Source organism: Vicugna pacos, chromosome 24 (genome assembly GCF_048564905.1).
Source record: "Vicugna pacos chromosome 24, VicPac4, whole genome shotgun sequence".
NCBI lineage: Eukaryota > Metazoa > Chordata > Mammalia > Artiodactyla > Camelidae > Vicugna > Vicugna pacos.
In genome coordinates, this window is record NC_133010.1 from 20716969 (window position 1) to 20744165 (window position 27197).

Genomic DNA, 27197 nt, shown 5'->3' on the forward strand with positions numbered 1-27197 from the left:
CATTCATTAATTCAACAGACGTGTTTGACAACTTACCCTTTGTCAGGTATATACTAAGCACTAAGGTGCAGGGAGAAGGATAAATAATATATAGTACCTTCTCTTGATACACTGGTACCCTAGTGAGGAAATTGGATAAATCATACAATGTAGGTTGGCACTACACGGTAGAAATCTAAACAAAATGCTATAGTGATACATAAACGAACTGTATGGCAGCATTTACTGGGTGTGTTAAATCTAGTTGATAAATTTATTTTAAAATATATACTTCTAATCAAATTATACTCCATTAGAATGGTATTAGATATTTGAATTGCTTGGAGTAATGATTAAATTTGAGGTTATTATAGTGAAGCATCTTGTTATTTTAGTCAAGATTTTTTTATAAGAGGTAATTCAGGTCAAGTTTAGAAAATAGAAAGGTTAGTCCTGCTTTGATGACATTTCTCCATAATCCATCTGTAGGAAAGTACTTTTGTTGTTTTGCTGTTAGACTACGTTTGTTGCATCACCAACCAAGTGGGTAGTACTTGAGTTTTGACCCCTGGAAAAGTCTAATATTTTAATCCCTTTTTCTCCCCCGTACTCCACGAGTGTAATATTAGAGTTATTTTTTAATTGAAACACACCAGAGAACCTTCTAAGTGGTGTTTGCTGCAGCACCTTTTCTTTTTTTTCTTTTCTTTTCTTCTCTTCTCTTTTTTTCTTTAATGTATTTTTATCAGTTATTCTCTGGATTGATTTCTGAAACAATCTCCAGTGTTTTGGTATTTTTTTGTAGCAGAGTCCAGCAGTTAATTACTTTTTCTGTACAAAGACAGTTACCTTTTCTACACAAAGGTATTTTTGAATTAATAGACCTTATATATACTGTTTGCACTACGTTGTCATACCTAGATTATGTTCTGTGATTTTTCCTTGTATTCATGTTTCATATCCCAAACTAGTTTCTGAGTTTCTTAAAAGTAGAAATTGTACTTTACCAACATTTGATAGGCTGCATTCAAAGACCTTATATTACTAACTTTGCAGAAGGCTAAACATCAACTTTACTTAACATAGCATATTAAAGTTAGAAGACAAATTAGGGATCAAATAGTCTGATCTATCTAATTCGGATTTTGCTGGTGTTGCTATATGCTTTTATTTACATTACATAATGTAGAATTTCACACTAAATTTCTGAGACACTTCATAGTCGGTGGAATACAGTTCTTCATAGACATATCTAGAAGTGTCATTTGTTACATGGGACCTTTTCTCCACATACCTGTTGTATAGCCCTTGTTATTGTCTCGTGATTATTTGATTCTGTAGTTAATCTGAGTAATTTTCCAAGAAAGATATAGCAAGGGACATGTTTTCCTGCTGTTTCTTTGAGAGCACTGTTATTTATGTTTAATGGGACTTAAGGGACACTTGATTATCTTCTATTTTTAACTATGAATTAATGTCTAGTGCATTAACAACTACCTCATAACAGCCATGAAGTATACTGTAGCTATTTGATCTCTTTCTGAGAGAGCTCTACTGGTTAACTAAGGTGGTGACTGTACTGGTGGTGATGGTAGACATAGTAATGTTGGTAGTTGTCACACAGGAGAGGAAGTAACGGAAGTACCTTACATTTATGTAACATTTGATATCATGGAAAAAAGCTTTTATATGATATATTTAGATCTGTTTGATAATCTCATAAGATATATAAAGAAGACCTCTAAAGATAACTAATATCTTATATTTATGTGTGATTCTAACTTTACACTGAATTTAAAGAATTCTTCAAGGCTTAGAGGCACAAAAGATTAGCAGGACATCATCAGAACTTTGATTCTGTTATTTCAACCACTTAGGCAAAAACTCTTTAAGTTTTTTGTCCAGAAAGGCAGTATCATTCTTGGCTGAAGGATAATTGGGAGCAGCGAGGGAAAATTGTACATGTCTGTAGAAGTCAACAATTCTTTATCCTTAATCCTAAATCCAAAAAAGCTCTAAAAACTGAGTTTTTTAGTGATTTGTTTGGTGACAAAACTTGCTCTCATGGCTAAACACCTAATCTGAACTAGCTTGAGAGTTTTATGGTTTCTATTTATTTTATTTGGTATGAATTTTCATATATTTTTCTGTAGGAATATTAAGGTATATGATTGCAGAGTGCTGTTTCAGACATAACTGGGGGTTTTGTTTCCTAAATGTATCATTTCTGTATTATGTTTCTAAAGTAATTAGGAACCTGTACTCAATTTTTCGAAAGCAGAGCAAGTACAATAAAAATAGGCAAGTAGTATTTGTTACTGGTTATTCTTGGATATTAAAGAGTTTTTTGTTTTCTTTTAAAAACTTTTTTTTTCCCAGATACTTATCTTCAGCAAATCCTAATGATAACAGAACTAGCTCTAATGTGGATAAAAGCTTGGTAGGTATTTTCTTCTTACATTTTAAAAAAAGTTGATTTGGGGATAATATATTTTGTTTGCATAGTATTAAGTACACAAATATTGCTTCTGAGAATGTAGTTAATGATCTTAAATTTTTATAGCACTTTTTACCTACTGTCTCCTCTCCAGTGTTATTTCTTGCCTGAATATAAAATGGGTGTTATATTTGGAGGCACTTGGTAAACTATACATTGCTACACAGATTGACAGCGGTGGTCTCTTTTAATCTTTGGTATTAGGAATTTGTGATAAATCAATACATCAGTAAGGGTCTTGACAGGGAGACAGATGGCATATTCAGAAGATTTAAATGAAGAGAGTTTTTTGTGTGATGAAATTAACATAATATAAAATTTATCGTTTTAACCATTTGTACCATTGTAAAATTTATCATTTTAACCAAGTGTACAGTTCAGTGGCATTAAGCACCTTTACGCTGTTGTGCAGTTATCACTGACATCGTCTCTAGAACTTTGTCTTTATCCCAGACTAAAACTTCGTACCCAGTAAACTCTACATTCCACCCTCCCTCCAGCCCCTAGTAGTTACGATTCTACTTTCTGTTTATGAATTTGATTATTCTAGGTACCTCATATAAGTGAAATCATACAACATTTGACTTTTTGTGATTGACTTATTTTACTTAACGTAATGACCTCTGGGTTCAACCATGTTGAAACATACATCAGAATTTCATTCCTTTAAGGATTGATACATTCTATTGCATGTATATTCCACATTTTGTTCATTCATTAAATGAAGAGAATTTAATGATGGGACTATTGATGGTGCTCTGAGCAGGATCAAGGGGCACAATAAATAAAGGATGCTGAAGCACCCATTGACTCACAGCAGTGGGAAGCCATTGCCCGTAGTCTGAAGGGACAAGGAGAGACAAATCTTGTAACCGCAGCTCAGAGAGAATGTGTAGAATCATGAAGGAGCACAGAACATAGAACTGTCAGAGCCACAGTAAGGAGAGACGGTGTGGGGAGAATGGATATTTCATTTCTCCCACCTGATTTCCAGCTGTTGTCTCCTGTGGGCTGAAACCAATCTTAAAATCATAGGACAACAGAGCCTGGGTAATGCAGTCTGTAGATTTCAAGGCGAAGAAGGGCAGAGGATGGACCTTCAAGGCTGAAAGGGAGAGGGCAAATGGAGAATAACCAGCACAGTGAGCATCACCTAATTTGACCACTAATAACTGAATTACTGTAGGAAGTAAATACGAGAAACAGGAGTCCTTTTTACTGTTCATATAGCTCATGTTCATGAAACAGGAATTTTGGAAAATGTTTTATTTGCTTACACTTAACAAGATCCTTTTGGGTTAGCGAGGACTTCTAAAAAATATACCAGAAGTAATTATCTGGCCGTCCTTAGCACATTCTTTGGACTCTTTGTGTAACCCCACTCTCAGTATATTACCTATCTGTAAGATTAGGGGTACATTAAGACTTAAAATATTGAGAGGAGTCATATTTTCTTTGGGCTGGTCATGTTCAGTGGTGACTGCCATATGTTTCTGTCAGTGGCTGCTACCTTTTACTCTGGTAAGATCACACTGGAAAAAGAGAACATTTGTGTGCCTACTATTTCTGTTAACCTAGAACTAAGTACAAAAGTCAACTAATTTAATTTTCAACTCTTCCCTGGAAGCCTTCTGGTAGAGATGCTGGTGAACAGTTTTGCAGTTGCCAAATACAATTAATTTTCATTCCATATCTTTTCTTTTTTGCTGCATTTGACTCTGGCCAGTCCTTCCTCCTTGGAACTTAAAGAACTTTTAGGTTCTCATTATTTCCTTCTTCTTTTTTTTTTTTTCCCTTCCTTCCTCTGGATTTTATTTTCAGTCCTGTTTGCAGGATCTCTTTAGTTATTAAATGTTTCTCAAGGTAGTTTTGATCTTGGCTCTCTGCTCATTTTCTGTGCTTAATCTCATGCATATCCAGCTTGCTCCTCTGAACTCCAGGCTTGAATCTCTCCTCTCTTGCTGACTGGACTTTTCTCTTCCTGCACATCTTTCAGACATTTCTACCTAGGCCAGAGCAAAACTCACACTTTCCCTTTCTCCATCCCCTCCCCAGCAGTTCTTTTTGTGTCACCTGTCTTTCGTAATGGTGCTCTGTTCTTATCTCTAATCAGTTGCTGGGTCGAAAATTCTGCCTTCTAACTGGCACAGTTATCCATTTCTTCTTCATTCCTACAGCTTCTGCTTTATTTTTCGTTTGTTTGTGGGGTGGGGGTAGGTAATTAGGTTTATTTAACAGAGATACAGGGGATTGAACCCAGGAGTGAGCTATACCCTTACCCATCCCAGCTTGTGCTTTATCTCAGACCTGCATACTCTTTTGCCTAAACTATCTCAGTAACCTGTTAATTGGTTACTTTGTCTAGAATTTCTTTGCTCTCCAGTGTATTCACCTTATTATTACTAAGTAATGTTTCTAAAATGCCAATACTCTGTATCATTTCCCTTTTTTAAATGTTTATGGGTTAAAGTAAGTACCCATCTCCTTTTTTGCATAGCAAGGATCACAGTCCCACTCACCTTTTCAGATTTTATGACTCATTCTCCCTTTAAGTTCTGTGCGCTGCCTGTACTTGATTTCATCCCATTTCCCAAATAGTCATATTTTCCTTGTCTCTCTGGATGTATTTGTTCTAGGTAAAATGCATTCCCTTCTGTCACTTCCTCTTCTTGGTAAATATCTCCCTTCTTATAGGTCTTGTCTCAAACATTACATCATCCTGGCAGAATTAGATGTGACTTCTCCTTCTGTATACCTTGTATATAATTTTATTATTATGTACCACATTAATTGTAATATTTTGTGTATATATCTTTGGGTTATTGTACGTTCTTTTCACCATCCCATTCCCCTGTGCCCCAGTATTATTAGCTTTATGAAAATAGGGATCAAATCTTTTTAATTTTTGTATTAGTAATGCTTACCACAGTGCCTGATGTATTAGTAGGTGTTGGAAAAAAATGGTTATTAAATTAATAATAAAAATTTCAGATAGAAAGGAAAAGGTTAAGATTGGACCAAATAATTCCTCATAAACAAATGTAAAATGGTAACACACTATTTTAAAATTCTATGTAAATATTTTTAGTAGAATGAGTTTTGTTTTGTTTTTAATTAAAGCAGGAAAATTTGCAAAAAACAATTTATAAGCTGGAAGAGCAGCTGCATAATGAGATGCAATTAAAAGATGAAATGGAGCAGAAGTGCAGGTGAGAATGTACTTTATGTTTTTTACATTAAAAGTTGTATAGCAAATGCTTGTTTTAAAGCTTGCACTCTATAAACCCTTGAAGGTAGTTGGAAGTAAGTGGAGGTATAAAGTTTGCTACTGATACATAGTCTGTGAAGAATGTTTTACTTAGTGCCTGATTTATTGATTTTTCTCTTCCATTTTAATTAGCTGACAGAAAGGGCAAATTAGTTTATGTTAAATAAGGTGCTTTGTAAAATGTAAATGTTAAAGATTAAAATTCACTAAATTTTTGATGCAGACACTCTAATTTCCACTATGATTCTCCAGAGCAGTAACTCAGAATTTTTCTTCCTGAGCCTAAATCTAATAAGAGCTTATATATTTATAAAAATATAGAATGGTCAAGGTAATTTAAAATAATTTAGTATAATGCTGAGTTATTTATTTGTTGGAAACAGTAAGGTTTTATAATTATTATATTTTTGGTGGATATTACTGAATACATGAAAAACAGATATAACACAGAGATAACATTCAAAAAATGGAGTTTGAAAAACTGGCAATTTTGTAACTGGGAGGAGAGGAAACAAGTATAATTCTCACTGCCTACTATACCTTATAGATTAAATAGTTAGACTTATAGTACAAACTTTTTTTTAGAAAAGCACTTTAATATAAAGATTAATTAACTGAGCCCAGGATTTGGAAGGTATTTCTAAGTATAAAACATTGAAATAAGGGGAGGAGATGGGTAGATATTATTACATAAATGTGGAGCAGTTTATATAATCAAAAGTAAAAGGCAAATGACAAATTAGTGGTAGTGGTGGTGGTACGTACGGATCAATTTAAGGAGGAAATGAGGGTGCCCAAGGTGGTCAGTAATCACGTGAAAATGTGGTGGGGGTGGTGCAGGCCAGAGATGAGGCTGGGGAAGGCAACAGAGTCTAGATCTTAAACGATTCTGTTTTTGAAAAACTAAGATTTGGAATTTATCCTAAGGCTGATGAAAAAACAATTGAAAGTTATTAAACTTAAAAAATGGATCAAATTTGCTTTTTAGGAAAAACTCTACTTAATTAGGCAGTGTTTGACGTTTATTTGAGTAAGTGGGGATGAGGGAGGAACGTGAGTCAAGGATTCACAGCTGGTATCCTTTACTTAGGGACACTGGAAGAGAAGCAGATTGGTGGTGTGGGTAGGGTGTGGGGCAGAGGGAGTAAGTTTAGCTTTGGACGTGCTGGATAAGGCGTTTGATAAGACATCCCTGGGAAACATTGCATATGCAGGTTTGAAACTCAGAAGTATGTTTAGAGCCCCCCGAAATGAATTGTGATGGAGCTAATACACATTCAGTTTACTTCAGATTTTTCCCCAGGTTGCCAATTGTTGCATTTACTGGTTTATATATGCCCCCTTTCCCTTCATTTACTTGATCTTGTGTTAAAGGTTAAATGGGTGGTTTTTGTTCAGTAGCAAGCATTGCATGAGGGAATTCAGGGGTCCTTAACCTGGAATCCATAGACCTCTCCTAAAGCATCCATGGATGGAATTCGAGGTCCTTAAACTTGGATGAGAAAAATGAATCTTTTCTGTAACCTTTAACTGAAATTCAGTGTTTCCTTTCATTATGAACATAGTCAGTAGTCCACAATTATTAGCAGTAGCTGTGAATTTTTTATTACCAATAGAAATCACAAATATTTTCTTATAATGCAGTTGTTAGTTATCTCTAAATACCATTTATGTTCATTACTGCTTTGTAATGATTACTTCTAGATCTCATGGTTTAATGTATTAATAAAACACATGTACTAGTGAGTCATACCTTTTTTTAAAAAAGTTTATGACTACATTTCAGTATAATTTTGGTTTCTTTTAATTGTACGTATTTTGTTTTATGCTTTTACAATATTTTTTTGAGTGAAGGCCATAGACTTCACCAGAGTGACTGCCAAAGGGATCCACAGCACAAAAAAAGGTTAAGAAATTGTAGCTAATTGGAGAAGTAGGGAATGTGATATTTCACCTCAGGCAATAAAAAATAAACATATTTCTAATCTGTATTGCTTTTGCTTTTACAGAACTTCAAACATAAAACTAGACAAGATAATGAAAGAATTGGATGAAGAGGTACTCTTTGTTTTCTAATCAGAAGTTCTCCTTTTTAAGAATTTTTTCCCTCTTTCAGATTATTTCGTTTTCTGAGAAACTTATATTTGAACTTCATACATTGAAATACAGAATAGAACCAAAGAATTATGATGAAAGCCTCATTTTGGAGCTGCGGGTTCAAGTGAAATTAGATTATACTTTAGTTTCTTTTGTATAGTTTTATTCTAGAACCATGTGGAAATTTTTGTACATAAATATCAGTTCAGTGGTTCTTAATAGTTGAGAAGTGAGAAAGGAGCAAGAGATCAGAAATTGAATCTGGAACTATAGCAGAAAGAGGCAGATAAATAGAAAAGAGGGAAGAATACAATTTCAGAAGAACTGACATTAACATACTTTCACATGATGAAATGGGAAATGTATGGATTTTAGAATTAGTCATTTTCCAGTCACCTAGCAAGAAGTTTTTATTATGAAGGACACACAGCATAAACATTTCATGATTCAGATGTTTGTTTGCAAATACGTTAACTTATTTTCATGCCTTTTAGTTACCTTGTAAGTATCTTTCAAGAGTCCTTCCTCTCATTGATTACTTCCTTTGCCTTTTTTAGATTTAATCTTTCTAATGGTTTTTTGCTCTCTTTATTTTCTTGTCTCTTAAGGAATAAAATCTGTCAGTGATGGTGGTTCCCTCCTACCACCCTGTTTGTAGCCTTGAATATACATGTAGTCATCTGGGCAGATGTAGATAATATTTTACCAACTTGCCATTAATCAGTGTGTACTTAGCCTAGCACTATTTATTTGAGTCTAAATGTTTAAGAAATTCTTTTTACATATCCTCCACTTTTTATTTCATTTCTAAAACAGATAAAATCAATTGTGCTAGGTTTAAATTATTCACCTTTCCAAATTCAAGGTAGAGAGGGAGATCTTAATTATAAAATTAGAATAATCCTGCTTCTGGAAAGATAGAGTGAAAGTAGTTCCTCCTGTTTCTCTCACTAAGTACAGCTAAAAACCATAGACATTAAATATAAAACAAATGTAAACAGATTCTGAAAGGTGGAGAGAAGAAGGCAGACTACTGGCTAGAGTATTTGGGTCTCAGGAAACAAACAGCAGTGAATACTCTGGGTTTTCTTTTGGCAGCATATGTTCCAGATTGGGTGCTGGAGAAGCCAGCAATCTGGGCGCTGGAGAAGCCAGCAATCTGGGCACACCAAAGCTGTCCTCTAGCCGAAGGCACATCTGCAAACATGTGGAAACTAAACAGCACAGTTTTAAATAATCCATAGGTCAAAGAGTCTGAAGGGGAATGAAAAAAATATGTTGGGATGTTAATTATATCTCATAAAGTTATTTTTCAAAGTTATGGGTCTTCATCTTTAAAAACTATTTGAACAATGAAAGTGAAAATAAAACATCAAAATTGTGGGATGCAGCTAACATAGTACTCTAAGGGGAATTTACACACTAAATGCTTACATTAGAAAAGATGGTAAGTCACAAATCAGTCATCTAAGCTGCTACCTCAAAAAACCTAGAAAAAGAAGAGCAAAATAAACCCAAAGCAAGGAGAAGGGAGCAAAAATAAAGAGCAGAAATCAGTGAAATTGAAAACAAAAACAATTAAGAAAATCAGTGAAAATTAAAACCTTAGCTGTTTGGAAAGATTAACTGCAAACTGACAAACCTCTAACAAGATTATAAAGAGAGGACACAAATGATCAGTGTCATGAATTAAAAAACAGCGTATCACTACAGGCTGCAGATTTTTTTTTTTAATCTTAAGGGAATAATACAAAATTCTAAACACAACAGTGAAATTTAGGTGAAATGGATGAATTCCTCTGAAAAGACAAACTACCACAATTCACATAGTGTGAAATACATTTTTTGAATAGCCATATGTAAGTATTAAAGTGAATTTGTAATTTAAAAGCTCCCCCAAAAGTAATCTTCAGGACCAAATGGTTTTGCCACAGAATTCTACTACATGTTTTAAGAAGAATTAACACCAATTCTGTACTCTCTCTTCTAGAAAATAGAAGGGAACATTCCCCAGTGAATTTTATGAGGCTAGAATTATCCAGTTATCAAAATCTAGCGAAGGCAGTACTACAAAGAAAATTGTAGATCAATGTCCCTCAGTTATGGCCAACTGGTTTTTGACAACAGTACAAAAGCAATTCAATGGAAGAAGTATAGTCTTTTATCAAATGGTACTGGAGCAATTGGATATTCATAGGCCAAGATACGAACCTCAAGCTAAGTCTCACAACTTACGTAAAAATTGACTCAAAATGGATCATAGATTTAAATATGAATATAAAAAATATAAAACTCCTTGAAAAAAAAATAAGGGAAAATTCTTGGGACCTGCAGCTTGGTGTAGAGTTCTTAGACATTACACCAGAAACATCCATATATGGAAAAATTTTTAATAAATTGGACTTCATCAAAATTAACAGTGCTTGCTCTGTGAAAGACCCTGACAAGAGAATGAAACGATGAGCTATAGAATGGGAAAATGAACTGGTTTTACACTCAACAACTTGAATGGATCTTAAGGGCATTATGTTGAATATAAAAAGCCAATCTCAAAAGGTCCTTGCTGTATGATTCCATTAATGTAACATTCTCAAAATGGCAAAATTATACAGATAGAGAACCTGTTACTGGTTGCTAGGATGTGGGTGGTGGGAGAAGGAGGATGCATGTGGCTAGAAGTAGTTGCCAGAAGGAGATGGTTGTGCTGATGAAACAGTTCTGTGTCTTGATTGTGGTGGCACTTACATGAATCTACACGAGATGAAATGACATAGAACTAAGACATGCTTTATACCAGTAACAATTTCCTGATTTTGTTACTATACTGTTGTTACATGTAATGTAATTACTAGGGGAAACTGAATGGAAGGGTACTATTGCTATTTTGCAACTTCTGCAATGCAGAATTACTTCAAAATTAAAAAATGAAAAACTGAAAGAATGGTAAAATCTTAAATCTTTAATTAGAAAGATTTTGAATAATCTCTGTCATATTTTACTAAATTTCTCTGGCAGCATCTTACTTAAAAGATGGGTTTTGCTTAAAGGTGGGAAAGCCCAGAACGACACACACTATAAAGGATGTTTTCTCAGTGTGGAGTCTTAAAGATAAAAATGAAGCCTCAAAAGCAAGATATGCTGATAGTCTTAGCTCAGCAACAGAAGAGATTCTCTTTTTAAGTCGTGAAATTTCGGTAATTTTTTCTTAAATCCTCCCCTCCTCTTAGTTTCATTTTCTAAAACAATTATCTGTTTCATTACTTTTAAATAAGCATTAGTAAGTATATACATAGAACTTCTCAGAAAAGATGTTGAGATAGGGAGAGTATTAAGGGAGACCTCACGCAGGTACTGGTGAATTTACTGCACACACTGTAGCATTTGGTATCATTTGAGTTTTGTACCACCTAATTATCAAATAGGTAATTATTATCTGATCCCTTTTATATTTCATATCTTAAATTTAGGATTGTAAATAAACTAAAATATTGGTAATATAATGCAGTGTATTCATCTTAAGCTGATAAAGTGACTTAATCTGGTAAGATTCATAGCATTGTTTTTTATATTCTTGGATTTTAAAATCTCTGAAAATTGTGCATATCTAGTTCAAATAAGGAGATTCTCAGTATTTTCTTCTAAGGCAAGCTAATTCTGTTATTAGAAAGTTGTCATTAGAAGTATTACCTGATATTTTTTTTTATTTTTAACATTTTTTTTATTTTTAACATTTTTAATTGATTTATAGTATTACCTGATTTTGAAACCAAAAATATCTATCCTAAGTAATCATAAAGAACAGAATATTGCTTCAAATAAATGAGGAATATTAATTGCAGTAATAACTTTTGTCATAATTTCAGGGAAATCAAAGAAGAAATCTAGAATCTACAGTGTCTCAGATTGAGAAGGAGAAAATGCTGCTACAGCATAGAATCAATGAGTACCAAAGAAAAGCAGAACAGGAAAGTGAGAAGAGGAGGAATGTAGAAAATGAAGGTAAATTGTTACTTCCTTTAAAAACACTGAAATTTCTAACAGTATCCTTGAAGTCTTTGTCTTGAGGTTGTCTTAAATTTAGCCTGTGATGTATTTTTGAAGCCACGGTGCTAAGACACTGTGTCCCAAGACAAATTTATAACGTATTGAAGTCAGTAGTGATGTGTTAGCTAGAGTAGTGGTTTTCATCCTTGTGTGCATGTTGGAATCCCTTGGGAAACTTTAAAGAATATGGATGCCTAAACTCCAGAAATTCTAATTTGTTTGGCCTAGACATGTGAGCTAGGCATTGGTATTTTTAGTAAACTCTTTAGGCACTTCTAACAAGCAGCTACATTTGAGTACTACTAAACTAGAATTTCACATGTTTTGATTTTAGTGTTACAAATTTAAAATAGCTTTCTACACCCTTTGGTCCAGTGATTTCACTTCCAGGAATTTATTTCACATACACTTGTGCATATGCACACCGATATATAAATAAAACTATTCATTTTAGCTTTGTTTAAAATTGCCAAGCTTACAAACAATATAAATGTAATCAGTGATTTGTGTCTTTAAGTAAAAGAGCAACAATGAAGTACAGATTGTTTAAAACAAGATTACTTGTCTTTGTTTAAATTGTGTGTGTGTGTATAGATATGCATGTGAAAACGTATATATATATACACACACACACGTGTATATGTATGTATTTGTATTTTTTCATATTAGGGTATGGATATATAGACTGTCTTAGGAAAGAGATGCAAGAAGTTAGTAATAGTTGTTGCTGGGGAGGAGAGACAGAAGGATGGGGAGACAATGTGGAGGGAGGAAGACTCATGCTATACTGTATATACTTTGGTATCTTGAATTTTGAGCCATTTAAAAATATTGAATTAATCATAGATAATATTAAACTAACTTTATAACGTTTCACTAATTAATCTTATCAAGAGAATAAGTGAATTTGAAATATTACAACAATACGAAGAAATCTGTTTTTGTGTTCTCTATTATAAGACAATGCTGTACTTTTTGATAAATTTAGAATATAAGTACTTCCAGGATGGCATTTGGCTTTGAGAGTGAAGCTAATGTAACTGACTTTTATGGCCTCAGACCAAATTTCATTTTTTAAAAGGAATTTGTTTCTCTATGAAAATTTTCTAATTTCTACATCTTATTCCTTCATTTTCTAGTTTCTACATTGAAGGATCAGTTGGAAGACTTAAAGAAAGTAAGTCAGAATTCACAGCTTGCTAATGAGAAGCTGGCACAGTTACAAAAGCAGGTAAGTTTTTGGAATGAGATTTTTAAAAAATTATAATTAATTAAAACAAGTATGTATATTAGTCAAAAACTATTTTCTTGCTCTCTTTTTTGAATAGCTAGAAGAAGCCAATGACTTACTTAGGACAGAATCAGACACAGCTGTAAGATTAAGGAAGAGTCACACAGAGATGAGCAAGTCAATTAGTCAGCTAGAGTCCCTGAACAGAGAATTGCAGGAGAGAAACAGAATTTTAGAGAATTCCAAGTCACAAACGGACAAGGACTATTACCAGCTGCAAGCTGTATTAGAAGCTGAACGAAGAGACAGAGGTCATGATTCTGAGATGATTGGAGACCTGCAAGGTAATTTTTTTTCTTACTGTGGTAAAACAGACATAATATAAAATCTGTCATTTTAGTAGAAAATAAACTTATGGTTACCAGGGGGAAAAGGGGGTAGGAAGGGATAAATTGGGAGTAGGGATTTGTAGATATTAACTACCATATATAAAATAGATAAACAGCAGGTTTCTACTGTACAGCATAAGGAACTATATTCAATATCTTGTAGTAACCTATAATGAAAAAGAATATGAAAAGGAATATATGTATGACTGAAACACTGCTGTACCCTAGAAATTGATACAACATTGTAAACTGACTATACTTAGACTTAAATTTTTTTTAATTTACCATTTTAGCCATTTTTAAATGTACAGTTCACTAGCATAGAGTACATTCACATTGTTGTACAACCATCACTACTGTCCATCTCCAGAGCTTTTTTATAATCCCAAACTAACACCCTATACTCACTAAACAACAGCTCTCCATCCCCCACTCCTCCCAGCCCCTGGAAACCACCGTTCTACTTTGTGTCTCTGTGTATTTGACTGCCTCGTAAGAGTGGAATCGCACAACATTTGTTCTTTTGTGTCTGTCTTATTGCACTTGATGTCTTCAAGATTCATTCATGTTGTAGCATGTATCAGAATTTCCTTTGTTTTTAAGTGATATTCCATTATGTGTATATACCATAGTTTATCCATCTATCAGTGGAAGGTGATTATTAAAATTTGTTTTTTATTTTTGATTGTAGCTGAAAACATAAAATGTATCATCTTAATCATTTTTAAGGGTAAGGTAGTAACAGTTTTGATCCTCATTAAGAAAATGACCTTTGTAATACTGGAAATGGTTGGCATTCTTTCTCTTTTAGAATAATGCCTACATTTGTAACAAATTGTAATCTCTTCACTCTCACAGACACCCCTGTGATGTAGGTAATGTGGATATTTCCAGTTTTACAGCCAGATTACTGAAAATTTAATTTTAGACAATGCCCAATTGACAGACGTCTTACTTAAAGTGGAACTAATCCAGGTAGAGAAGGTTATCACCATTAAAAAGTGGGGATTCTTCATGCATTGTTGGTAGAAATAGAAACTCAGCTGCAGAAAGAGAATCTCATTATAAAGAAAGAATTAGGTACTTGGAAAGTTAGGACTAAAGTTATCAGCAGTCTTTGTGAGTCTAAAAGGAAAAAGATTTGAGTATAACTAACAGTGAATAAAGGAACATGTTGGTCATAGTGACAAAATCAGTTTGTTTTCAGCAAGTTGCCTGGCTTTAACCACTTTTCACATATTTTTCTGTTTTCTATTCGTAAAAGCAAGGCATCCGTACTACCTAATCAAAATAGATACACATGGAAGTTGCCAGATCTCTCAGGGAGAAGGAGGGGGTGGAGTAGTCCATTTTAACCTAAGCCACAGAGTGGGAACATAGTTTGGGGTCTCCTGGGGCTTGATGATTAGCTATAATTCTGTGGAGAGAGGTCAAGGTCAGTTTTTGTGACTTTGGAAATGGAAATTAGGATCTCCCATTGGCTCTTAGCTGAGGAGTGTTGTGCAATCTTATTTCTCAGGGCCTAGGCTTAAAATAGATTTGGATATAACCAAGAAAGTATCCTCATTATATGTATTAGAAAAGCCTCATACTTGACTTCCTTAAATTGCTTCCTTAGGCCTTTTTATATACAGCTTATTATGTATGCAAGTCACTTCATCTACCTTCTTAATCTATAAACAAAGAAAATTAGATGACCTCTATGAATTCTTTCAGTTCTAAAATTCTTTTTAAGTCTGTAATTTTCCAGATACCACTGAGCTGTGAAGAGCTTGCTTCCAAGGAAGAGACTATTATCCATTGTGTTCATCAGCAGTGGTTTTCATTGACTGTTTTGACATTAATACTGGTGACATTAAGAAAGATTCATAGCATGACTTACTGTTGATGTTTGTCCTTTTTCAGTGCTTCCTTTAAGGTTAATTTTTTAATTTAAATGTGAATCAAAGCTCACGCGTTAAAAAATGCACAAAACTTACATGAGTATCAGCATATATAGAAAAGTGCATTGTGGTAAAACACACACACAGTTTTTACATTAGTTTTTTATGGTCCTTAAGAAATTTCAGGTCCCTCAGGTGTAGATTTCTTACAGTTTGGGAGGCTGGGCTTCTGGCAAGGTCACCATTATTTCCTAGTTGAATGCCCTCTATGTACATTAGCAGGTAGAAGTTTCCTCACTTGTATGGGGAAATGACTTCCCGAACATAACTGGATAGTGTATATTTTAGACTTTGTAGACCACATACGATCTCTGGTACCTTTTTATTGTTTATTTTTGCTTTTTCGCTTTTTTCAACCCTTTAAAAATGAAAACAATTCTTGGCTTCATGTCTATAGAGACATAGGGTGAGGGCCTGAAGTTTGCCAGCACCTAGACCAATGTACCAGAGTATAATGCAGTTTTGTTTTGTTTTTGCCTGTTACATGGTCATTTGGAAAGTTGTGTAAGTTTTTTCATTAATGTGTTTTTGGCTTTGTTATTTTTGAAAGGAAAATAATAGATGAGTTTTCTAACCTGATGAGTCAGTTTCTAAGACTCCATTTTTTCTGTTTCTTTGATCTGCCAAATTTTGGAACATGTTTTAAAAGTTAGTGCTATGATTGTAGTTTTTTTCTCATAGCCCCCTTGTATTTCTAGCAGCTTTTGCTTTGTATATTTTTTTTATTGAGGTGAGATTCGTATAACAAAAAGTTAAGTATTTAGAAGTGTACAATTCAGTGGCATTAAGTACATTCACAATGTTGTACAATCACCTCTTCTGTCTAGTTCCAAAACATTTTCATTAACCCAAAAGAAAACGTTGTATCCAGTAAACTGTCCTTCTCTGTATGCCCTCTACCTAGCCCCTAGCAACCATTAGTTTTTTTTAAATCTCTGAATTTACCTCTCCTGGATATTTCATATAAATGACATCATACAGCATGTGACCTGTTGTATCATGCTTCTTTCACTTAGCATATTTTTAAGATTCATCAATGTAGTATGTTTCAGTATTTCATTCATTTATGGCTGAGTAGTACTCCGTTGTATGTGTATACCGTATTTTGTTTAGCTGTTAATCTATTGATGAACATTTGCATTGTTTCCACCTTTTGGCTATTGTGAATAACACTGCCGTTAACATTCATGTACAAGTACTTAATTGGAATACTTGTTTTCAAATCTTTTGGGTGTATGTATATACACCTAGGATTAGAATTGCTGGTCATGTGGTAATTCTGTGTTTAACATTTGAGGAACTTCCAAACGATTTTCCACAATGGCTGCATCATTTTCTATTCCCACCAACAATGTACAAGTTCTCCAGATCCTTGTCAATAGTTGATATTTAACTCTTTTAGGTTATAGCTACCCTAGTGGATATGAAGTGGTGTTTTATTGTAGTTTTGACTTTCATTTCCTTAATGACTAATGAAGTTGAGCATCTTCCCATGTGCTTATTGGCCATTTGTATATCCTATTTGGAAAAATATCTGTTCATGTCCTTTGTCTATTTTTAAATTTTTTTTTTTTTGGCTTTTTGTTGTTGACTTTTGAGAGTCTGGATAATAGACTTTGTCAGGTATATGATTTCCTAATATTTACTCCCATTCTCTAATTTGTCTTTTCACTTTCTTGATCATGTCCTTTAATGTACAAAAGGTAATTTCAATGAAGTCCAGTTTATCTAATATATGTTGCATATACTTTTGGTGTCATGTCTCATAGTACATTGCCAAATCCCAGATCATGAAGATTTACCTCTATGGCTTCTTCTAAAAGTTGTATGGTTTTAGCACTTACATGTAGGTCTTTGACCTAACGTGAGTTAATTTTTGTGTAGGGTATGCTGTGGGGGTCTAATTTCATTCGTTTGCATGTGGATATCCAGTTGTCCCTGTACTGCTGGTTGAAGAGACTGTTCTTTCCCCCACTGAATGGTCGGCATCCTTCCTGAAGATCAGTTGTCAGATACGTGTTTGTTCCTAGATTCTCAGTTCTGTTCAGTTGGTCTATATGTCTGTCCTTATGCTTGTACCACACTCTTTAGATCACTGTAGGTTTATAACAAGTTTTGTAATTGGGACGTTTGAGTTCTTCAATTATGTTTTTCTTTTTCAATACTGTTTTAGCTATTCAAGGCTCCTAGAAATTCAATATGAATTTGAGGATCTACTTTTCCATTTCTGCATAAAAGAGCTTTAGAATTTTGATAGGGATTGCACTGAATCTATAGATTGCCATCTTATTAAGTCTTCCAGTCCATGAACACAGGATATATTTCCATTTATTTTGGTCTTAATTCATTTCAGCAATTTTTTTTTAGTTTTCAGTGTACAAGTCTTATACCTCCTTGGTTAGATTATTCTTAAGTATTTTGTTCTTGTTGGTGCTTTATAAGTGGAATTGTCTTAATTCTCCTTGCATATTGTTTATTGAGTGTGATATTAGCTATGGATATTTCATAATAACATGCTTTTGTGTGTTTTTAATGCAATGTTGTTTGGTCTGTTAAGATTTTATGACTTCTATTTCTTTTTACTGGATTAGAATTGTATTATTATAAATGATATTAAATACATCTGACCTTGAGGATTTTTCCCCTTAATTTCATTTTCCTGTTTTATCTTGCCTATTGATTTATTTTTAATTTTTGTATATAGTTGATAGGCCTCAAATTTAGATTGTGAATTTCGTATTTAGGGATTTGAACATATCTAGGTATATCTATATTTTTCAAAGTGAGGGATTTTTTGTTGTTGTCGAAGCTTAACATGTATGTACATAATAAAATTAATAAATAATATGTATCTGGAGAGATTTTCACAACATGAACCCACCCGTATAATGAGAATCCAGATCACGAAACTGAGTATTACCACAGCCCAGAAGTTCCTTTGTGCTTCTTCTTAGTCTTTATCCCCTTTCCCCCGAAGTAATCACTGTCCTAACTTCTAACACCTTTTGTAATGGCCTTTTATAATGGAATCATGTGGTAAATACTCCTTTGCTCCTGGTTCATTTCATTAAACATTATGTTTGTGAGGTTCATACATATTGTTGTATATAGCAATAGTTTGTTCTTTATTTTGTATGACCGCTGCAATTTATCAGTTATTCTATGGTAAGTGGATATTCTGATTACTTCCATTTGGGGATTATTGTGGATAGTGCTGATACGAACTTTCTTGTACGTATTTTTCGGTAATGACATATATGCTTCCTGTTGATACACACCTAGAAGTGGCAGAGCCGTAGATTATACTTAGCTTTAGGAAGGATTTCCAGATATTTCAAAGTAGCTGCACTAGTTTACAGTCACCAGCAGTGTCCGAGAGTTCCAGTTCCTTCACCACCTCCTCAAAGACATTACTTCTCACTGAGGTAGCCATACTGGTGATGTCTGATGGTATTTCCTTAGGGGTTGGTTTGTATATCCCTAGTGTCTGGGATTGAGCAACTTTTCACATGTTTATTGACAATTTGTAATATGCTCTTCAGGTCTTTTGCCCATTAAAAAAATGGATTATTTGCCTTTTTCTTATTGGTTTGTGTAAGTCCTAGCTAGATATTTATTAATCCTTCATCAAATACATGTACCGTAATTGTCTTCTTCCACTCTGGTTTGCCTTTTCACTCTTGAAATGCTGTCTGCTCATGAATAGGAGGTCTTTTCTTATTTTCCCTCTAGTCCATTTCTTTTTCTTTTGTGGTCAGTGCTGTTTATTGTGGCCTGGCGAATTCTTTGATTAAATCATGGACATGTTCCCTGTTTTCTTCCAGAAGCTTTATTGTTTTGATTCATTTAGTTTATGATACCTGATATTTTGGTTCTTATTCCTTCCACTATATTTTTATATTTTGGGGGGTAGTATATGAAGCTTCTTTGCTTTCATGTATTACACAGTCAAGTTATGGTTCCTCCCTAGCATATTTTAAAAATACAATAAATGAGGAAAATAAATTATATCTATTTAACATATCTTTCATAGTGTTGTTAAGACTCTAAAGGATTCAACCCATCCCTTTTCATTACTTTGTCTTCTTGTGAGTTGGTTTGTATAAACAACTTCTACATGAAAAATTCTGTTTAATCTGAATTTACTATCTTCAGATTTTTAAAACTTATTCTTTATTATAAATACAGGAAAAAACACTTTTTAAATAGCACTTTAACATTTAAACTTCTTGCCACATTTGCTTTCTTTGTCTCCATTCACACACACACATACTCTGTATTTTTGCTCAACCATTTGAAAGAAACTAGCAGGTGTTTCTTTTTCCTATATGAACATATTCTTATGTGAACAGAATGGCATATTGTCTGTGTATATAAAATTGTTTCATTGGTTTCCAAATCCTAGAACTAGCCTAGCAGACAAGCATCAGGTGCCAAAGATTTAATATTCATTTGTTGATTAATGAACTACTTTAGAAACACTAAAATATGGGAGGCAGACAGAGTGCCTTGAAGACTTTGGCAAGTACAGCATGTTAAACACAGAACTTTAAGAAGTACAAAATTTTTCTTGGTGCTTTATATATTTCCCTGTCAAATCTTAGGCTACTTTGGATCACAAAAAAAAGAAAATCGATTTTTGCTTTTGTACTAGACAGTATAATTATATTCATATGTATTAGATTCTCCATGTATTAAATTTGTGTTTATTAAATATTTATCCATTAAAAACTTGTAAAACTTAAAGCATGTCTTTATGAGAATTGTTACTAAATATGTGAGTTGCTACCATTAGATGGAATGAGCCTCAGGTAGGTTAAAATTAGCTTTGTTAGAGCACTTGAATTCCTTAGAACTTAGTTTCTATGACAACGGAGTTTGGCTTCGTTAAGTTTAAGAGTAATTAAACACTTTTCAGAATGACTGGCACTTAAAAAGCAATTAAATACTTGCCTTAATTTACTAAAGTGTTCCACTCTTAATGTGACAGAAAAGAGCATTCAGTAAGGACTCAGATCTGATTTCTGGACCAAGCTCAGGCTTATCTTTGACCATTTGTAAAATGGGAGATGTGTACTAGATGATCTACAGCTAGCATTAATATTTTTGTCACTATGTAGTAGTTATTGTATGTACTACCAGGAAAATACTTAATAGATTTCTATCTGATCAGGAGGTTTGAAACTTTTTTATCTTAGTGATTCTGCTGGGAAAAGAAAAGATTTCTCTTTCAGTGACTCTGTGACTTGAATTTTTTTCTCACTTGATAGCTCGAATTACATCTTTACAAGAGGAGGTGAAGCATCTCAAACATAATCTTGAAAGAGTGGAAGGAGAAAGAAAAGAGGCCCAAGACATGCTTAATCATTCAGAAAAGGTAAATGATTTATCATATACCAATTATGAGATAGTCTTTGCTGGTTATCAGATATTATAAGGTGGTTTTATAAAAAGAGCATTCATTCCTAATCCTTATGTATATGAATTTCTAAAAATTTTTATGCTTGGTTGGTGTATAGAGGTGTATATGGGTCTTACTTGGGGCTCTTTATCTTGTTACTTGTACTTGTCTTTTTATTCTTAAAGAGTGTTAGATATCTGATATTATCTGATCATCACAGATTGTTTTGGTTTGGAAATACTTCTTCATATAGAATTTTTTCCCCATTTTTTTGTATATGGGTAAGATGAAGATGCTGAACCATACTAGCTATGAAGAAGGAAAACAAATGATCAGTATATAATAGGCCGTGTGTGCTTTTTCCATTTTGTTGATAAGAGTTAGCAAAATAGCAAAGAGCATAAAGTGACTGGCCTTTGCAGGTAGAATTTTCTTAACAATCAAAAATGTCCTCTGTCCCTACTTTGCTGGGAAAAGGATTTAATAGGTAACATGCAGATTTAGCATACCTCCCGGAAACGTAGGTTTATCAGATCCTCAGATAAATGATCAGAAAATCTACCACTTATCTTATCATTTGGACATATTTTGTAACATTCCGAATAGCTTTTTGATGTCTCAGTCTGGTTCAAATGTGGAAATAGGATGAAAGAAGAAGAGTAAAAAGCACCCAAATAGAAATGGAATACATTTGGACTTAATCTTTTGTCAAAACAACATAAATTTAGGTGTAAATGCATATGTAAATAGAGATAATTACTTTTTTAATGGTAGCAGAAATGTTTAAATGGACTGAAGAGCTGTCCTATTAATTTCTGATCCTCACAGTGAACCCGGCCGAATGTAACAGTACCACAACCCTGCCCTGCCATCAGCCGTGGCTAATGATCCAAATGGGGGTGGGGGTGGGGGTGAGTTAAGAAAAGATGATGTTTTGCTTTTAGTTATATGTACTTGTTGTGATTTTTAAAGTAAGACATTATAGTGTGAAATACATAAGAAAGTATAAAAATAAAGTTGTATCCTGAACAGAAATCTTTTAAGTAAATATGGTGTCACATTTTAAGCCAGTGTGATTCATGTATTATCTCTTATGGGATATTAAATAATGTAAGATTTAATGATGTACCTTTTATGCAACATATTACATGACTCTCATTCTCATTTTACAGGAAAAGAATAATTTAGAGATAGATTTAAACTACAAGCTTAAATCATTACAACAACGGTTAGAGCAAGAGGTAAATGAACATAAAGTAACCAAAGCTCGTTTAACTGACAAACATCAGTCTATTGAAGAGGCAAAGTCTGTTGCAATGTGTGGTAAGTGTCAGTTTTAATATTTTCTACTTGATTAGTTTTTAAATAATGCCAACAAGAAGTTTTTAATTTGATCAAAATTTAATTTTATAGTAGTTTAAACTCTTAGAAATAATAAGTGACGATCTAGGAAAAGGGTAAGGGTATCCTCCTTTTTTCTTGTTTGGTACCTTCCATTTTTAAAAATCACAGTGTCACCTGTTGGTTCCCTTACTCTACTACTCTCTACTCCCTGCTCTGTACTTAATTATGTGTACACCATGCTTCCATCATATTGAACTACTTTTATTTATTTCAGTATGTTAATAATTGCCTGCCTACTTTTGACCAGGCACAACTGGAAATACAGCAGAAAGTAAAAGACAAGAACTCTTCCTCTTAGACATTGTGTTCTGGTTGTGAAGATAGACAAAAAAGTGAATAAATGAAAATAGGTAGATTTAGTCATTGATGTGAAGAAAATACAATATGGTGATTTCTAGGTGGTGCTACCTTTGATGGGGTTCTAAGAAAAGGCCTCTCTGAGTTAATAACATTTGAGGTAAGAACTGAAAGTCAGAATGAACCAGCCATTTAAAAAGCAGGAGGAAGTATATTCTATGCAGAAAATATGGTAAATTTGATATTCTTATTTGAAGAATAGAGGGAAGCCAGGGTAGTCTTTTTAGCTGTGCTAGGATGTGTAGTTTATGTTTTTAAAAGACCTCTCCTGCTGCTGTGTGGAGCATGCTTTTGAGAGAGTTAATTGTTTAAAAAGTGGTATCAGTTAGAAGGCCACAGGCTATGGACATTGGTGATAATAAGGTGGAAAGAAGCAGAGATACAAGCACAAGAGATGGTTGATGAATTGGATGGAAAGAGAGGAAAGGAATCAAGAAAGACCCAGACTTTTCACTTTAATAGCTACATGGATGGTAATGCATACTGAGATTGAGATGAGTAGGATAGGAGGGGAATAAAGGTATGCGTTTTAGATATGTTAACTTTGAAAAGTGTATTAGATATCTAGATGATGTCAGATAGTCAGTCAAATAGTCAGTTATACCTAAGTCTGGAGCTCAGGGGAGAGGCATCAATTGAGGAGTCATGCACATAGCCATATGTAGATCAGCTAAGGGAAGAATGATGACAGGAGAGAAGAGGAATTACAGTGGAGCCTAAGGCAGGTGAACATTTGGAGGTCAGGTAGAAGAGGAGAAGCCAACAAAGGAAGCCAAGAAAGAACAGCCAGAGAGGTAGTGGGAAGACCAAGAGAGTAGGGTATTAGAAGCTCAAGGAGTAAATTATTGAAAAAAATCAGGAACTTGTTCAGTATATTGAATTCTGCTAAGGTCAGTGAAGGTGAAGGCATGTACATTATGTGTCCTCTGAATTTTGCACAATGAACGTCCGTGGTTACCACACGAGGAGCAATTCCAGTGGAGTGACGTGGGGATAGAAGCCAGCAGGAAAGAGGTGCATGTATAGTCAGTGAAGCACTGGAGATAGTACATGTGGACAGCTTTTTCAGGAGTTTGGCTGTGAACAGAGATGCGATAGTAGCTGAAGGAGGGATGTGAGATCAGTGGAGGGTATTTTAGGAGAGAATAAATTATTTTGTTGATGGATATGGTTTGGTTGGGAGGGAGAAATTTGAGCTGGCAGGAAAGGGACGAAATAATTGAAAGAACAAAGTCCAGAAAAGAAGTGAATGGACGTGTGTTTGATTAGAGAGACAGAGATTAAGAGGTGGTGACTGTATTGATGCAGGTGAGTTTCTAAGTCCAGGCAGCAAGATGGGGAAGCTCCATTCTGATGGCTTCCATTTTGGCACCTAGAGAGCAGTCTCTGAAAGTGAAAACCCAGACTTACTAAGTTTGAATCCTGATAGTGCAACTTAGGAGTTGCAGGACCATAGAAAATTAACCTCTCAGAACCTTAGTTACCATATCTCAAGGAAAAGAACTTCACTGTAGACTGATATTTTCTGCTAATAACTACAATAGGTATACTACCATGGAATCTCGTTTATCTGAGTTGCATAAATTAAAGTTTGTGTCACAGCCTTAAACCTGTTGAAACTTTTCTGGAACAATACTAGATATAGACTAATAACCACAACCTTATATTTCTGCTTTTATCTGATCTACCTCCATTTTTCTCCTTAGTTACTCCACTTTTATTTCCAGCTGTACTTCCACCTTGTTGTCTGCAAATGGCACTGAATAATCTCTCACATCATCGGGCAAGGCCTGGATTTGGAAGATTTATTATATTTTTAAGACTCCCTTCTGTTAGGGATCCCTCTGCACAAATAATTCGTAACATTAGACCTTGTATAATGAGGAGCTCTAGTAGAGTCCTGGGATAAAAACAGGAGGGAATTTTGGCACCACCACGTCTTATACAGTTCATAAAAGTGGAAGGTGTTAAAGTAATCTCTTTCTTTAAATGTATGTTTGTAACAACTTCTCTCACAGAGATGGAAAAAAAGCTGAAGGAAGAGAGAGAAGCTCGAGAGAAGGCTGAAAACAGGATCGTTCAGGTTGAGAAGCAGTGCTCCATGCTGGATGTCGATCTAAAGCAATCTCAGCAGAAGCTAGAGCATTTGACTGAAAATAAAGAAAGGATGGAGGATGAAGTAAGAAAAATAGTAGATTTCGTTCATCTTATAAAAGAGAAAATCATTGTTATGACTGAAAAGTCACCATCTGTAATTTAAACAACTTGGAGATTTGCATGAAATAATCTATTTGTATCTGTGTTGACTGCTGTAAAGTGACCACTATGTATGTCCCCAGCTCCTAGAATTTTTTTCTTCGAATAGTTACTAAACATTCACACCATAGGTTTACACCATTTTGCATTGTGACAGCACAGCTGTACAGAAGTGTCCCAGCTCCTCCCCTGAAGAAACTGATCATTTGCTTTTTAAGAATATGAAAAAACAAAAACAGAACCCTTTCTATTATAAGGTATCTAGTAATCCCAAAGAGGGGCATTGCTCTTAGATTTCAAAAGAAGTGTTAAGCTGCAGAGTCTTGCCTGACTTAGATTGATAGAAAGCACAGGGTACACATTTACAAAGCAGTAAATAAACGGATAAAATGACATTATATCCTAGTGATTAGTATATGTACTTTAGAAATTATAAGACCGAAAGTAGTTAGTCCACATACATAAATTAGAGAAGGGAGAAAGAGAAGACTACACTAATGAGGAAAGCCTCCAGGAAGGAAGGATGGGATGTTACCTATATTTTAAAGGTTGAGTAATAAGACCTAAAAAGGTGATAGTTTGAGCATCAGGAGCCTGAATGGGTAGAGGGAACATTATAAGTACAGGTAAAGGAGTGATTACTGAGTACTTAAGAAAACAGGTAAGTGAGGGGCAAAAAGGGGCCTGACCTGACCAGAGAAGAAGAGACATGCTGAACAGTCATGGGGGAAACTTGGAAGTCAAGTAGTGATAGGCTTTAAAACTTAAAATGGGAGCTATAGATGAAAACACTTGTTGAGGTAGCAGTATTAAATTAATCTGGTAGCAGTATATAGAATGGACTAGAAGGAAGAGCAATTATAGACACCTAATAGAGCCAACATACAGGAAGAGTATATGTTGAAAATTTGAGAGATAATATTAATAGTTTAAAAAACATAACTTTTGACCCCCTGTTATCTGCCCTGCTCTGTGCTAGGAGTTGGGGGGCTGAATAAGATAGCTATGATCTTGACTTTTGTGGAACTTACAACCCAGAGGGAAAGACAGATATTAAAATTGTAATTTACAAGCATGATATGTTTCAAGAGGACATGCCAAATGAGAGTGTTAGGACTAATCATGTCTGGGAGGTGAGAGGAGCCTCACCCAAGGGTATGACATTAAAGAGCTGAAGGAAGGGGAGCAGAGTATAGCTCAGAGATTAGAGTGCATGCTTAGCATGCAGGGAGGTCCAGGGTTCAATCCCTAGTATCTCCGTTAATAAATAAATAAATGACCTAATCATCTCCCCCCACCCCCAATTTAAAAAGTTGAAGAAAAGAATAAATGAAGAGGGAAAGACAGAATAGCATGTGCAAGAACTGTGTAGTAACAGAATTTGTCACATTTGAGGATCTGAGGAATATGACCGGATTCAGATAGCCAGTGGTAGGAATAGAAAAGTAAACAGAGCAGATCGTGAAGGGCATTGTAAACCACTGGAAGAATTTTAAGTTTATTAGTCCCAACATCTCATAAGTACTTGATAAATATTCATTGCATTGAATTAAATATATATTCAATCTGTTTTGTAAACTTTGGAGGGTTGTAGATTAGAGCACAAACATTTATGAACAGGGAAATTTAAATACCATTTAGGAGTGTCCCCCTTCAAGTGGCTTTTATGCTCACCTTCTAGTCCTAAATTTCCATACAGGTTGGAGTACAAAGAAACCAGATTTCTTTTCCCCCCTCAGATCTCATACCTGAACTTGGGAATTAATTTGACTTAACAGTAAATTCTGCAGTAGTAAATGCATACAATAATATTCTTTAGAGTACTAATGTTCTCTCTTTGTATAAGGAATTATAATGTACTTGAGTTTTGATTAGTATTTTTTCAAATAATGTCAAATAAGTTATTAAAGAGATTCACAGTCCAATTATTTTTCTCATTCACAGGTTAAGAATCTAACTCTGCAACTGGAGCAGGAATCAAATAAGAGGCTGTTGTTACAGAATGAATTGAAGACTCAAGCATTTGAGGCAGACAATTTAAAAGGTTTAGAAAAGCAGATGAAACAGGAAATAAATACTTTATTGGAAGCAAAGAGATTACTAGAATTTGAGTTAGCTCAGCTTACAAAGTAAGTCTTGGAAATAACATTCTTAACAGAAAATTCTGTGTTCAGCATGTTTATGTGTTTGATATTTTATGGGTGCATAGATTATGTACTTAGAGTTTGTGAAAGGAAGTCTTAGAAAAAGGCATTTAGAAAAGAATAAAAGAAAGTATTTGCAGAGAAGACTTGCAGGGGAGTTCAGGCTTTAGAAGGACAGGCTTATTAA

At 34.3% G+C, this 27197-nt stretch overlaps 1 protein-coding gene across 1 annotated transcript in view; it reads left to right on the top strand.

Moving 5' to 3' along the window:
* Positions 1 to 27197, top strand: part of ROCK1 (Rho associated coiled-coil containing protein kinase 1) — a 108028-nt gene that overhangs the window by 55795 nt on the left and 25036 nt on the right. The window contains exons 11-20 of the mRNA XM_006205119.3: positions 2359 to 2419; positions 5597 to 5685; positions 7754 to 7802; positions 11705 to 11840; positions 13025 to 13116; positions 13214 to 13460; positions 20719 to 20825; positions 22022 to 22172; positions 24629 to 24789; positions 26811 to 26995. Coding sequence (XP_006205181.1) covers positions 2359 to 2419; positions 5597 to 5685; positions 7754 to 7802; positions 11705 to 11840; positions 13025 to 13116; positions 13214 to 13460; positions 20719 to 20825; positions 22022 to 22172; positions 24629 to 24789; positions 26811 to 26995 — 1278 coding nt within the window. The remainder of the gene's footprint in view (positions 1 to 2358; positions 2420 to 5596; positions 5686 to 7753; positions 7803 to 11704; positions 11841 to 13024; positions 13117 to 13213; positions 13461 to 20718; positions 20826 to 22021; positions 22173 to 24628; positions 24790 to 26810; positions 26996 to 27197) is intronic.